At 33.4% G+C, this 13083-nt stretch overlaps 1 protein-coding gene across 1 annotated transcript in view; it reads right to left on the reverse strand.

Moving 5' to 3' along the window:
- Positions 1-13083, reverse strand: part of LOC132753247 (DNA ligase 1-like) — a 73183-nt gene that overhangs the window by 1146 nt on the left and 58954 nt on the right. Inside the window, exons 12-23 of the mRNA XM_060743686.1 lie at positions 12140-12204; positions 11439-11540; positions 10649-10817; positions 10063-10162; positions 7992-8077; positions 7220-7335; positions 6523-6729; positions 5374-5590; positions 4667-4749; positions 4180-4332; positions 831-1028; positions 170-262 (exon numbers count right to left, since the gene is read on the reverse strand). Coding sequence (XP_060599669.1) covers positions 170-262; positions 831-1028; positions 4180-4332; positions 4667-4749; positions 5374-5590; positions 6523-6729; positions 7220-7335; positions 7992-8077; positions 10063-10162; positions 10649-10817; positions 11439-11540; positions 12140-12204 — 1589 coding nt within the window. The remainder of the gene's footprint in view (positions 1-169; positions 263-830; positions 1029-4179; positions 4333-4666; positions 4750-5373; positions 5591-6522; positions 6730-7219; positions 7336-7991; positions 8078-10062; positions 10163-10648; positions 10818-11438; positions 11541-12139; positions 12205-13083) is intronic.

The raw sequence follows: 13083 nt of genomic DNA on the forward strand, positions 1-13083 counted from the left end.
CCAAACAATGCTCAATTTTTATTTCAGCTCGTTTTCATCATATATTTTTGTGATCAACTTTTTTCAAAATTCAATCTGATTTATCACTGCATTAGCTACCAGAGCTAAAGTTACATATACAACAAATTCTGCACAGTACCTTAGCCTATCAATCAGGGTAAATACGTACCTGTGAGGCTGAAGTTGCCTCCTCTGGTTTCTTGTCATCTCGTATCCGTAGAAACCGTGGAAATCTCAATGATATACCTTTCTCAGGATCAACCTATAAGTATACAATCACTGATGTAAAATATACATCCTATGTGACATTTTAATTTTTCGGTACCTTGTTATCCAAAATAATACTTGTTTGTCATATGTTGGTCCTTTAGCTCTGTTGGCAACTGGTACATTAAAAGTGTATTAGTATTTTGTATGCAAGTCAAAGTACTACATTCGTTCATATTTTGCTACCTCTATGACACATTTTTGCACATTAAGCACCACTTTCATCAACAATGTAACATACATGTGAACTTTTTTTAATGATCAAATGGGAGATTTTTCATCAAAAAGAGGGAGTTTTAGAATTTGCAATAAACAAAGAAGAAAGTTCTGACATCAAAAAGAGGGAGATTTCTTTAATTTTTTAAAAACCCCTTATTTTAAGAAAAATATGCAGAAAGTGGGAGTTTCCTGCTAAAAGTGGGAGAGTTCACATGTTTAATGTAAATGTTAATAATGTAAAATAATGACAAAACATTCAACATAGAAAAGTTGTAATAAAACCCCATATATTTACATGTATGATAATTATGATAACGGGGGTAATGTTAAAATTCATGACTCACCATTCCAGCAGCTGCCTTGTGTACTGGGGACACAGACAGATCGGCTGCCTTGATCTCCCACACCTGAACCGGTTCAAACCAGTGGTCACACTCCACTGACTTGTCCCATTTATAGTAGGACTTGGGTTTCTCTATCACATGTTCCTTGAAGAATGTTGTGTGTTTTTCTAAATCCTCGTCCTTAAATCCTGTACCAATCTGGAATTGTTTATATATACGTTTATATGAGCCACATCATGACAAAACCAACATAATGGGTTTGCGACCAGCATGGATCCAGACCAGCCTGCGCATCTGCGCAGTCTGATCAGGATCCATGCTGTTTGCTAACAAACTCTATTACAAGTAGAGAAACTGATAGCGAACAGCATGTATCCTGATCAGACTGCGCAGATACGCAGGCTGGTCTGGATCCATGCTGGTCGCAAACCCATTATGTTGGTTTTGTCATGACGCAGCTCATATAATATAACAAGGAACATCGCAATGCAATGCAACCAGGTTTTCAGCAAAATATTTCACAGAAGCTTTGTCATGAAGGGGCATTTGTTTTTAATTGAACTTTTAGGAGGAATTATGGCTTTTTCAATATTCCTCAAACAAAAATGATTGAGAAATTTTATGTTGTCTATTCGCCTTTTTTCCCCAAATGTTTTAGAAAGGTAAACAGTACTTTATTTTTGCTTAATTTTTGCATTTTTGCGTCTCTTGTCATTTTCTTTTGTCAACAATATTGGCGTGTAGTGTTTTGTGCGATATCAAGAAAAGTATGTTCACAATTTTAAAAAAATACTCGAATGATGTCTTGGAAGAAACATGGGAATTTAGTGAGCGCCAGGGCCACTTGATGACAAAGCTTCTGTGAAAGTTTGGTCAAAATCCATTGAGAAATGTAGGAGAAGTTGCGCACTGTAGAAATTGTTCACTATATATTCTGTATAAGGAAAAAAATATACAAAGGGCCATAATTCGGTCAAATATTATCCAATCACAAAACCCGACAATATGTGCCAGGCACTTGAAAACAAAGCTTCTAAGAAAGTTTGGTCAAAATCCGTTGAGAAATGTAGGAGGAGTTGAGCACAGAAGAAATTGTTCTCTATATATTCTGTATAAGGAAAAAATATACAAAGGGCCATAATTCGGTCAAATATTATCCAATCACAAAACCCCGACAATATGTGCCAGGCACTTGAAAACAAAGCTTCTAAGAAAGTTTGGTCAAAATCCGTTGAGAAATGTAGGAGGAGTTGAGCACAGAAGAAATTGTTCTCTATATATTCTGTATAAGGAAAAAATATACAAAGGGCCATAATTCGGTCAAATATTTTCCAATCACAAAAACCCGACAATATGTGCCAGGCACTTGATAACAAAGCTTCTAAGAAAGTTTGGTCAAAATCCGTTGAGAAATGTAGGAGGAGTTGCGCACAGAAGAAATTGTTCACTATATATTCTATATAAGGAAAAAAGACAAAGGGCCATAATTAGGTCAAATATATACCAATTGCAAAACCCTGGCAATATGTGTCAGGGCACTTGATGACAAAGCTTCTGAGAAAGTTTGGTTAAAATCCGTTGAGAAATGTAGGAGGAGTTGCGCACAGAAGAAATTGTTCACTATATATTTTATATAAGGAAAAAAAACAAAGGGCCATAATTAGGTCAAATATTATCCAATCGCAAAACCCCGACAATATGCGCCAGGGCACTTGATGACAAAGCTTCTGTGAAAGCTTGGTCAAAATCCGTTGAGAAATGTAGGAGTTGCGCACAGAAACTATATATTCTATATAAGGAAAAAAAAACAAAGGCCATAATTAGGTCAAATATATACCAATTGCAAAACCCTGGCAATATGTGTCAGGGCACTTGATGACAAAGCTTCTGAGAAAGTTTGGTCAAAATCCGTTGAGAAAATGTAGGAGGAGTTGCGCACAGAAGAAATTGTTCACTATATATTTTTATATAAGGAAAAAAAACAAAGGGCCATAATTAGGTCAAAATATTATCTAATCGCAAAACCCCGACAAATATGCGCCAGGGCACTTGATGACAAAGCTTCTGTGAAAGTTTGGTCAAAATCCGTTGAGAAATGTAGGAGGAGTTGCGCACAGAAGAAATTGTTTACGCCCGCCCGCCCGCCGGTCCGCCCGCCCGCCCGCCGACATACCACAATCTAATAACCAGTTTTTTCCTTCGGAAAACCTGGTTAAAAACAATTTAAATTTCATGTCATTAAAACTGTATTAAACAGCATTTTAACTAGTATAAGATCATGTATATTTTTCCTATTTGAACTGAGCAACTTGACCATACAGACCAAATGATCGGAATTGTAGTAATAACAATTCAGGAAAGCATTAATAATACAGGTATTTATCACGGCTATTGTTTGAGTGTTGTTAATTCATGGGAGAATATTTTACATATTTTGTTTATTTATCAATCTAAAATAGGGCTTGAACACGTAATCTCTGGTTTGAGAGGGAATTATCTTAACCACTAGGCCAAAAAAATCATGTTCTTATTTTTTTATTAGACATACATTTTATTTTAATTATCAGACATCAGACCAAAAACAAACTTTTTTTTTTGACACCCCTCAAATTAAAACTATTTCGAAGATTTTAAAATTTTCCAACTTTGTTGAAATTTTTTTATAAAATTTAAATTTATAAAATATCATGAAATCTCAAACCCATTGAAATTAAACAGGGATAAACAAATAATTTTTAAAGAGCATCTATATTATTTCTGCGTCCTTCAGGGGTTTAAAATTTAAATTTCAATCCTTTTTAAGGGTTAAATTTTTATTAAAAAAATTTAAACAAAAAAAGTTAAAAAAATTGAATAAAATTGAAATATTATGCTGGGAAATGGGGCCCAATTTTTCAAAACATTTTAAAACTAATTTTTTCTTTTTAAAATTAATCTTTGGTTAATAAATAAACAAAATAGTTAAAATACTGAATAAGCTGAATAATGAATTAACACAGTTACCTTTAACAACGGTCACAGAACTTGAGAAGTGTTTCAACATTATACTCGAACAATAGCTACTTCAATCATAAGCAACTTTGAAAAAAAATTTTTTTTGTTTGAGTTTAAGTCATACCAACACTGAAAAGGTCATTCTGGCCCTTTTAAGCTTTACTGGTGGAGGAAGACCTTCAAGCATTATTTCAGGCTCAAAGGGCTCCTGAGTAGAACCACTAACCTAGCTAGCTGAAAAGTTTCCTCAAAAGTCCCTGACCGGGTTCTAAACCACAGCTGTGATGGAAATGTGATTTGAAGTCTGTATCTTTAACTTAGGAAGCTTAAACTTTAAAATATATAGAATGGTCACCTTGCATATACACTGATATTCCTCATTTTCATCATCATAACAGGCCAACAGGAAACCTCCATATCGTCCAGTACGTTTCCCTGTACCAAGATATCCTCCCATCACTAGTACATCTAATGTATCTCCCATACCTTCCAAATAATCCTTCTTCACCTGAAAATTTCCAAATCTTGTAATGTAACATGAATATAATGATCGAAAGTATTTCTGTACTTACAATCTAATTTTTCTATGGACTACTGTGAATTCACAGTCTTAATTTCGTGGGCATGAAATTTTGTGGTTTTGTCATAAGAAACATTCTTGTGGGTTCTTAAATTCGTGGACTTTTAATTTTTCCAAAAGATAATCTGTAAATAATATGATGCAAAATAATCTTACAACAGACAAAATGAAATTCTGTTAGATCTAAAATATGACCTATCCACGAAAAACACAAATATTAATAATTTTGCAGGATATTTTATCAAAGTAAGTAAAAGATTACCTTGAGCCAGTTATGAGACCGTTTTGCTATTTCATATGTGGCATCTACATCTAGTGTTTTCACCATCAAACCCTCACAGTTTCCTTAAAGTAAGAAATACAAGCATTATGAAATAATATGCAAAAGAAATTGTAAACAGTTGGTTTAGTATCATGCACTTGAAGACAAAAAAACTGAAAACAGATGCAGATTTTTTTAATAAAGTTCTTACAGTTTTTGATATTTAAAAAAAAAAATTTAAAAAATTTTTCCCATTTTAAAAAAAAATTGGGGCTGGCCCAAAATTTAAATTTTCTCCCGTTAAAAATTTTGACAAAAGTTTACTATGATTTCAAACAAAAATATATTTCATAATTGTTTTTAATGTTTAACCCTTAATCAGCTGAACTGGAAAGTGATTAGCTTTTGCCACTGTAAAGTCTGACCAGACTCTATACTTCTAGCTTTTCAATTTTTGTATTTTGAAATTGAAATCCAATGAAATTTGAATGGAGTGTTTCGATTTAAAAGCAGGACAAATTCATTACAACAATTCAGCAGGTTAAGGCTTAAAATTTAGTGAAATATCTGCTTTACATCTACAGTAATCTAAATTACATTTTATTGAAAACAAAATATCGTTTTCTGATCTAATATGCTGTTCCATATGTCAATATATACAACACTGAGAAAATTACCATGATAAATATAAATATTGATAAATATACCTTTGATAGACTCTTCTAAAAACTCTGATATCTCCTCAGTATTTGATGAAATCATTGAGGTAGCAAAAGTGAATTCCCCGTCGATTTCTTTAAACGATGACCTCAGTAATTCACGTCTACGTCGGAAAGGTTGACGTACAAGAGATTCCCCATTCAGATACAGCAAGTCAAATGCATAAACACAAACTTGTACCTTAATTTCAGCTGCATCAGCATCCTGTAGAAGTATAACATGGTCCAGTAAAAAATTTAATTGCAAAACAATATATAAAACATTGATGACTTTACACATATTTTCATTGGGGAGTGTGGATGGTTAGGATGGGGGTTTAAAGGAACTCCACTGTGGTCAAAAAGCTTTAAAACATGAAAATTTTACATAGATCAATTGAAGCACCTAAAATTGAAAAATCTGAGAAAGATAATAAAGAAATATACTTAAAAAAATAATTGAAAATATTTTTTGGGGGCGATTTTTAGGCCTTTTTGCACAATGAAATTAATTTACTGGCAAATGGGGTGACAGAATGATCAGAAAATTTGCAGAAAGTTTTAGGTTCAGACCTAAATAAAATGATTTACAAGTCTCAGAAAAATATATCCAGTCCATTTATGCCAAAAAAAACAAACCCTCAGCGGAGTCCCTTTAAGTCACAAACATTTCAGGCCATAATGGCTGCTTTCCAGTTTAACTGATAATATGCCTCTCTGAGCACCAAAGTAGAACCACTGACAACCCCTCTCCCTACACATATATGTATCTGTTTACTATCTGTAACCCTGATCATACTAATAAATCATATCTTGTGAAATGAACATTCAAAGACACTTAGCAAGACATTAACTGCAATGAAAATGTACAGAAATCTTTGTCAAGATTTATAACTATCCACCCATTTGCAAATAAACTTCATATTTTTGTGCGTCTTTTCCTTTTTTAAACATGCTTTTAACACTTGTCATATGGTTGTTTTTAATTGCTTTTTTATTGGGGTTTACATTGCACCAACAAAGTACAGGTCATAAAGCACACATACAGGTCTTTCCAGCTTTCCTGGTGGAGAAAGACCTTGAGTGCCCCTTTATGCATTCAAAGTTATGTCAACAGTTAGAAGCATGTGACAAATATCCATAAAATAATATCTTTACCTTTCTTTTTCTTGTAGTAAGGACCTGGAAAGGTAGAATTTGTTTCTTTTCAGCATCCCAGGCAACTGCCTCGGTATCTAGAACACATGATTTCACATCTTCTGCCAGACATTTAGGTAGACGTGAAATAATATCTGGGTATTTACTGGTGTTGTCCTCCGAGTTTCTACTGTAAATTTGTATCTTACCATTTTCTAACAAATGGATCTATAATATAAAATCATTCATGCATTTATACACAAATCTTAGGTACCACTGAAAAGTTCTTAAAGCAATTAAGACAATGTTATGTTGAAATGTATTTTCATTTCTTAAAATCATGCTTTACATATGTCCTACAAGTCATGAACTTTGCAAAACTTTGCTTTTTAAAATTGCTCATTCTAAAAAGGGGAAAACACTTCTTAAAACAGATGCATTGATTAGAAAATTAATTTAACTCCTAAAGTATTTTTGTGCACTCAATAATATTTTACTATAACACTTTCATGCCAAGTATCAAGGCTAGCATAGGATTTTACTGAATTGATATATGAATTTAGAATTTTAAATGCTATTGAAATATGGTCTGAATTTATGTCTTTGTGAAAAAAAGAAGGCATAACAAACATATAAATAATTGTTTCTAGAGTTTCTTTTTTTTATAATTCATATAACTAATTAGATATAATTTATCAATTTAAAATATGACAAATACCTGAGCCCGTTCACCATCATACTTGTATTCACATGTAAAATCATTGTTCTCAAACCGAGATAACACCTCACTAATACCTTTTGTAGGATGTGCCAACATCGGTTTTAATGGAATACCTGTAAAATTCAGAACAATTCACCTACAATAACAATGGTTTTAAGAATAATTAAGTTCATTTTTTGTTTTTTTTTTTGGTTGGTTTGGTTTTTTGTTGCACCAACACTGTGAAGGTCATTTGGTGACTTTCCAGCATAACAGGTGGACAGAGACCAGAGATATCCCTTCCCTGCATTGTTTAAGCCAAGAAAGGGCACCAAAGTCGAACCATTGGCTTTCCGTAAGCTAGATTGGCTTTTTCATAGCTTCTTTGCACCTTCTTTGTAAACTTCATATTGCCCCTAACCCAAACCGCCTCCCTGGTTGAGGGGTTTGAGTAGATGACTTCTAATCAAGTTACCTCTCTGGCGTGGGTTCGATCCCAGGGAGATGCTTTGGTAGTTTAGCGCAGAGGAAGGTAGTCTGGTGCTGGTGTAACTCTCCAGGAACGATGGTTAGGAAACTACCCACCTATATGACTGAAATACTGTTGGGAAAAGGTGTAAAATGAAAACAAACAAACAATCCTAACCCAAAAGCAGAATTTGAACTTGTGCCATGCAAATTTATTTTAAATAACTTATGTTGACAACTGCTATACAGTTGAGTAGAAGTGTTCACAATAATAATAATATCTTCTAATTTCTTTTTTTTTAATTAAAATTCTAAATTTTACCTGGAGTTAATTTACATCTATTTGGTAATTCTTCAATACCATGCTCCAATAAACAAGGAATTATAGCTCCATAGTTTGGACATTCACTGAAAATAACAAGAAATTTAGTGTATCTATTAAGAGGAAAAGTGAAAATTTGTTAAATGTTAATTAATATAAACAAATATATGTGGTCACACATAACAATGCAATTAAATACTAGTTTAATAATGATTCATAAAGTTTAAATAGCTTTATTTTGTTTTTAATTTGAGATTTTTGTTAAATTATAATGATCATAACAAGTGCTATTTTTCAATGAAGACTTTGCCTCCCAGAGAGGTTGGGTGTACACTGACCCTGGTTACCTTGATCTCTGAACCTTAAAATTGAGCCGCGTCATGACAAAACCAACATAATGGGTTTGCGACCAGCATGGATCCAGACCAGCCTGCGCATCCGCGCAGTCTGATCAGGATCCATGCTGTTTGCTTACAACTCTATAACAAGTAGAGAAACTGATAGCGAACAGCATGGATCCTGATCAGACTGCGCGAATGCGCAGACTGGTCTGGATCCATCCTGGTCGCAAACGCATTACGTTGGTTTTGTCTTGACACGGCTCAAATCTATACATTGTATATGGGTCTGGCGGAAAGAGTTCATCAAAGTGCATCTGGCGGCTTAATGTGGGTAGACTTTAATGTTACAGTCAAGATCTAAGTTCTGTGACAAACAGAGAGACCAAAAACAGTATCCCCTTCTGATCCAGAACAGGCAAACTTGACAATGGAGCAACGCTCTTGATCTACAGACTGAATTTGAAGTAAATCTTGAACAATTATCAGCAGTTGATGCCAGATGATAGATCATCCAGTCTACCCTAGTGACTAACCACAACCATTATGTGAGTAGATATAGAGGATATTTGTTTGTTTGTGTGTAAGATGAAATTTTATTTCATCGAGTGGGCTTTAAAAACAGTATTCTCACTACGCCACGAGTGAGAATACTGTTTTTAAAGTTCACGAGATGAAATAAAATTACATCTTACACAACAGACAGACAAATTTTCTTTTTATTTTATGCTTAAAAACAAGTTAAAACGAAATTTCCATAATTTTAACTGTTAATATTAAAACTGTTTCCCCCATTGAGAGCCCCATTTAGTCGGAATTTCTCATTAAAAACAAGAAGTCTTGAGCTGAAAAATAAGTCCGCCAATCAACGTTAAATGACCGTGATATTTATTCATTTTATTTAAAAAAATATGAATGATCGCTTGTTTTAATAATAAAAAACAAACAATTCTTGTAGGAGAAAAAGTCCAACCATCCTCCATATTTCTGTTACTTACTGCGAATTTATATTAGACCTGGCTTTGTAAATTGTAAGCGCCAGCCATTTTTTTAAAGTTGTGTATTTCATGGGAGGAAAATAATTGTGTAAGATTCAGAGGGATATAATTTGGATTTGTTAGTCATACACCTTTTTAAAAGAAAGAAAACTTATTTGAGGATTGTAACAGACAAAAAATAAGTGTTGACAGATGTGAAAACATTCAGAAAAGGAGCTAGGAAAATGGAAAACTTGGAAGCTTGCTCAAGAACGCTGGGTTGTTTTACTTATTCTTCGAGTGATGGCTGTCAATGCTTTTCAATTTTTCATAAAGCATACGGCAGTTATTGCTCGTAGGATACTTTAATATGCCCAAATGTCATCAAGAGCAGTTTTGCATGGGGAAGGAATGTATTTTTCAGACTGTAAAAATGAAACAAAAAAATTTAGAGACGAAATTTGGTGATTGGAATTTGAATGAATAGAAGTAAGTTTTCTTCTTTTTATTACTTTTGACATTTAAGTTATTTATCAATTTCAGCTTTGCTTTTTCTTTAAACAGCCTGACATTGTCAGAATTGTCAGCAAAAATAAAATTGAGGTACCACATGGGGAAAATCTTAAAAAAGTAGTTTCGTCATTGAAAAAAGTGAAATTATATTTTGATAATTTTCACTGTGAAATTATCAAATATAATTTTCACGGATAAATCAGTAATCCACTGAAAAGCATAAAATAAAATATAGATATTTACCAGTATGTAGTTTTAATGACTAGAGCAGACTCCTCCATTTTCTGTTTTAACGACTCAGCACTCTTTCCCTTCCCTGCATTTATTATCTCTGGTGGGTACTCTAAAATTGCAATAAAAAACAATAATCATTTTTTTAGGTTCAACATTTTTTATTTTCCTAAACATTTTTTTTGCAATTATACCAAAGAATTTGAAGAAAGAATTGACCTATATTTTGTGTTAATCATGTATCCATACTGTGTTTCATTCATACTGCATAAAGTGAGGTTTTGTTTTGTTGGGTTTTAAGTCACACAGTCACTTTAAAGGTTATATGATGACTTTGGCATCAGTGGAGGTAGATCTTGGGTGCCCCTCCATGCAAGTATAGGGCCACTGATGTCACATGAGATAGCTGGATAGCTTCTTCACACAAATGAATCCCTGGTAGGATTTTAACCCACAACAGTGACTAGCAAAATGGTTAGAAGTCAAAAACGTTAACCACTCAGCTACAGACACCCTACACATGTGATGTCAAATTATTTATTCAGTCAGTCTAAAGTTGAAAAGATATCAAAGATTTCTATCATAAATATTTTCATACCTTGACCAGGTGGAGTAAGATATATTGCATTTCCAAGGGCCGTAAGTACACTCTGTTCAGCAAGACCTATCCTCAACTTGCCGCCCAATGATCGGATCAGATACCGAGCCTCAGACTGCCGGCATGCCACAAACATACCCTTAATCTTATCTATCTTCTTTGTCATCACCTGAAAAGAGGAGAATGGGAATTCAAATATGTTAGATCATCACTTATATCTATAGAAACCTTAACTGTACAATAACCATGAGTGACATATTTCTGTTGTATTACAATTATGTTATGTACTATATTAGATATTCTTGTATATCACTTACATGGACACTTGTATATTGTGAGGCTTTTCTATCAGTTTATGCATGTGTAGATGTAAGTGTGTACAATATCTCTTTTCATGGCTTGGTGCTTGTGATGTCAAGTTTTTGTTAGTCTACAATAGTTTAAGAACACAATCATAGACACTGGCATCGGCTCTAAGCCTCATGCTGAGTAAAGTTTGTGTTCTAAGCATGGGGTATGGCAATCTCTCACAACAATCCGTGTTACATGCCACACAAATGTAGTACAATATTATAGAGTGGATCGTAGGCATGACATGAAACCTACTCCAGCTCCAGATTATGTCAACTCAGATAGCCAAAAAGGTATGTGATAAATAGAAAATTATGCTTCCTCAGATTCAAACTGAAAGGGAGATCACTTGGCACCAAAATTATTTGAAAGAAAGAAAGAGTAAGTGACAGTTACAAAGGGAAGTAAGTCAGCAGATGTAAATTATAAAGTAGCATACAGAGTTGCCTGTCATGGTGGCTATCTCCTTTAGTTTGGTGAACACTGCTGGAATTGTTAGATTTGCTGGGGCAAACATTGTCCTCTGTGTGCTTCTACTGTTCTGTAAGATACAAAATTAAACAGACATCATTTAATATATCTAAATTCCAAAAGTTTGTTCTAAAATATTTCAACACCATTATATTATTAGTTTTAAAGATTTTTGACAGGATATATAGCCCTATATAAATGGTTGCTTGTAAATATAACCCAAGCCTTTAGGTGATGGTTATATAGCAAATTACAATTTATATGTGGACCATCTATTAAGAAACTTTATAATGTTATTTATAAAACTGCAAACTTTATTTATTAGAAAGAAAATGAAATTAATTCTTAAATCAACTGCAGCCATGTATATAGATGATAATTATCATGATTATCCAATCAAAAATCACGTTACCAATGTGCTGTATTATAATCAGGCTTATACACAAAGCAAACATTACTTTTAAAGAAATGACAAGACTAAACATTAATCGATCAAAATATAAAAGCCAGTTCCAAATTAAAAACAGGACAAGTCCATTAAACAGTAAAAGTAGTCATTTGTAAAAGTAAATATTTAGCTGATCCTATTTCCTTTCATGACAGATATAAATGTAGTTATTTTTTCCCCTGTATATCATTATAATAATGAAAGAAATGATTGAGATTTACCTCAGCAACAATACCAAGATCTCCTTTTTCCTGTGCATCAACCTTTATTTTCTCCATACTTCTACCTATAAGTAAATTAAAACATTAAATTATAAAATCTTTATTTTTAACAAGTTAATGTTTTTTTACAACACTGAAGATGAAAACATTCTTATAACTTATATGTATGCATGTAGTCTGAACAGTTGCTACACTATGAGCAATTAGATATAAAGAGCCTTTATGGCATTTCAAGGCATGATCTGAAGGTATGAAAGATGCATTTTTATTCTCTATTTTTTAAAACAACCTGTGGCTTTCTGAAAGGGATAATATAGCACGATAAATTAAAGAAAGGAAAAAACCTGTAATAAAATTCCAACAAATGAGAATGAAATTTATAATATCAGACTTTCCGAAAGTTGAAAAAAACTGTCAGACATTCGGTCTGACAAACCATGAAAACCTGTCGGACCGAAACGAAATCTGTCGGACCAAATAAAATTGATCAAAATCAAAGAATAACTTGTGTTTGTATTTCTAAGACACTTTTTGTTTATAATTTTTTTGCCGTAAAAATCGGCACATTCCTTACTGCGCATTTTCATCTCCTCCCTATCATACACCAACGATTCACTGTCTTGCTTCTATTTTTCATTAAATTTTGTCTCAGGTCTATTCTTTTTATCCTTTTACTGCTGTTCTGCCTGTTCCTCTGACGTAGATTTTTTATTTTTCAAAGGTTTTGTATACATGCGGCTTGGATAAAAGCCGGACAGTCGGACCGATCCGGAATAAAAACTCGTCGGACCTGTCCGTCGGACCGACGTATTTCGGGAAGTCTGTGATATCCACACATTTTACAAAATTTTATGTAACAAGCATGGTACATAGCAGAGGCTATCTATAGGGACAGCTTTCTGTCTTTCAGTCAATGAAATTTATCAACTAGCTGATGTAAGTCA

Source organism: Ruditapes philippinarum, unplaced genomic scaffold (genome assembly GCF_026571515.1).
Source record: "Ruditapes philippinarum isolate M1 unplaced genomic scaffold, ASM2657151v2 ctg1512_1_1_1_1, whole genome shotgun sequence".
Lineage (NCBI taxonomy): Eukaryota > Metazoa > Mollusca > Bivalvia > Venerida > Veneridae > Ruditapes > Ruditapes philippinarum.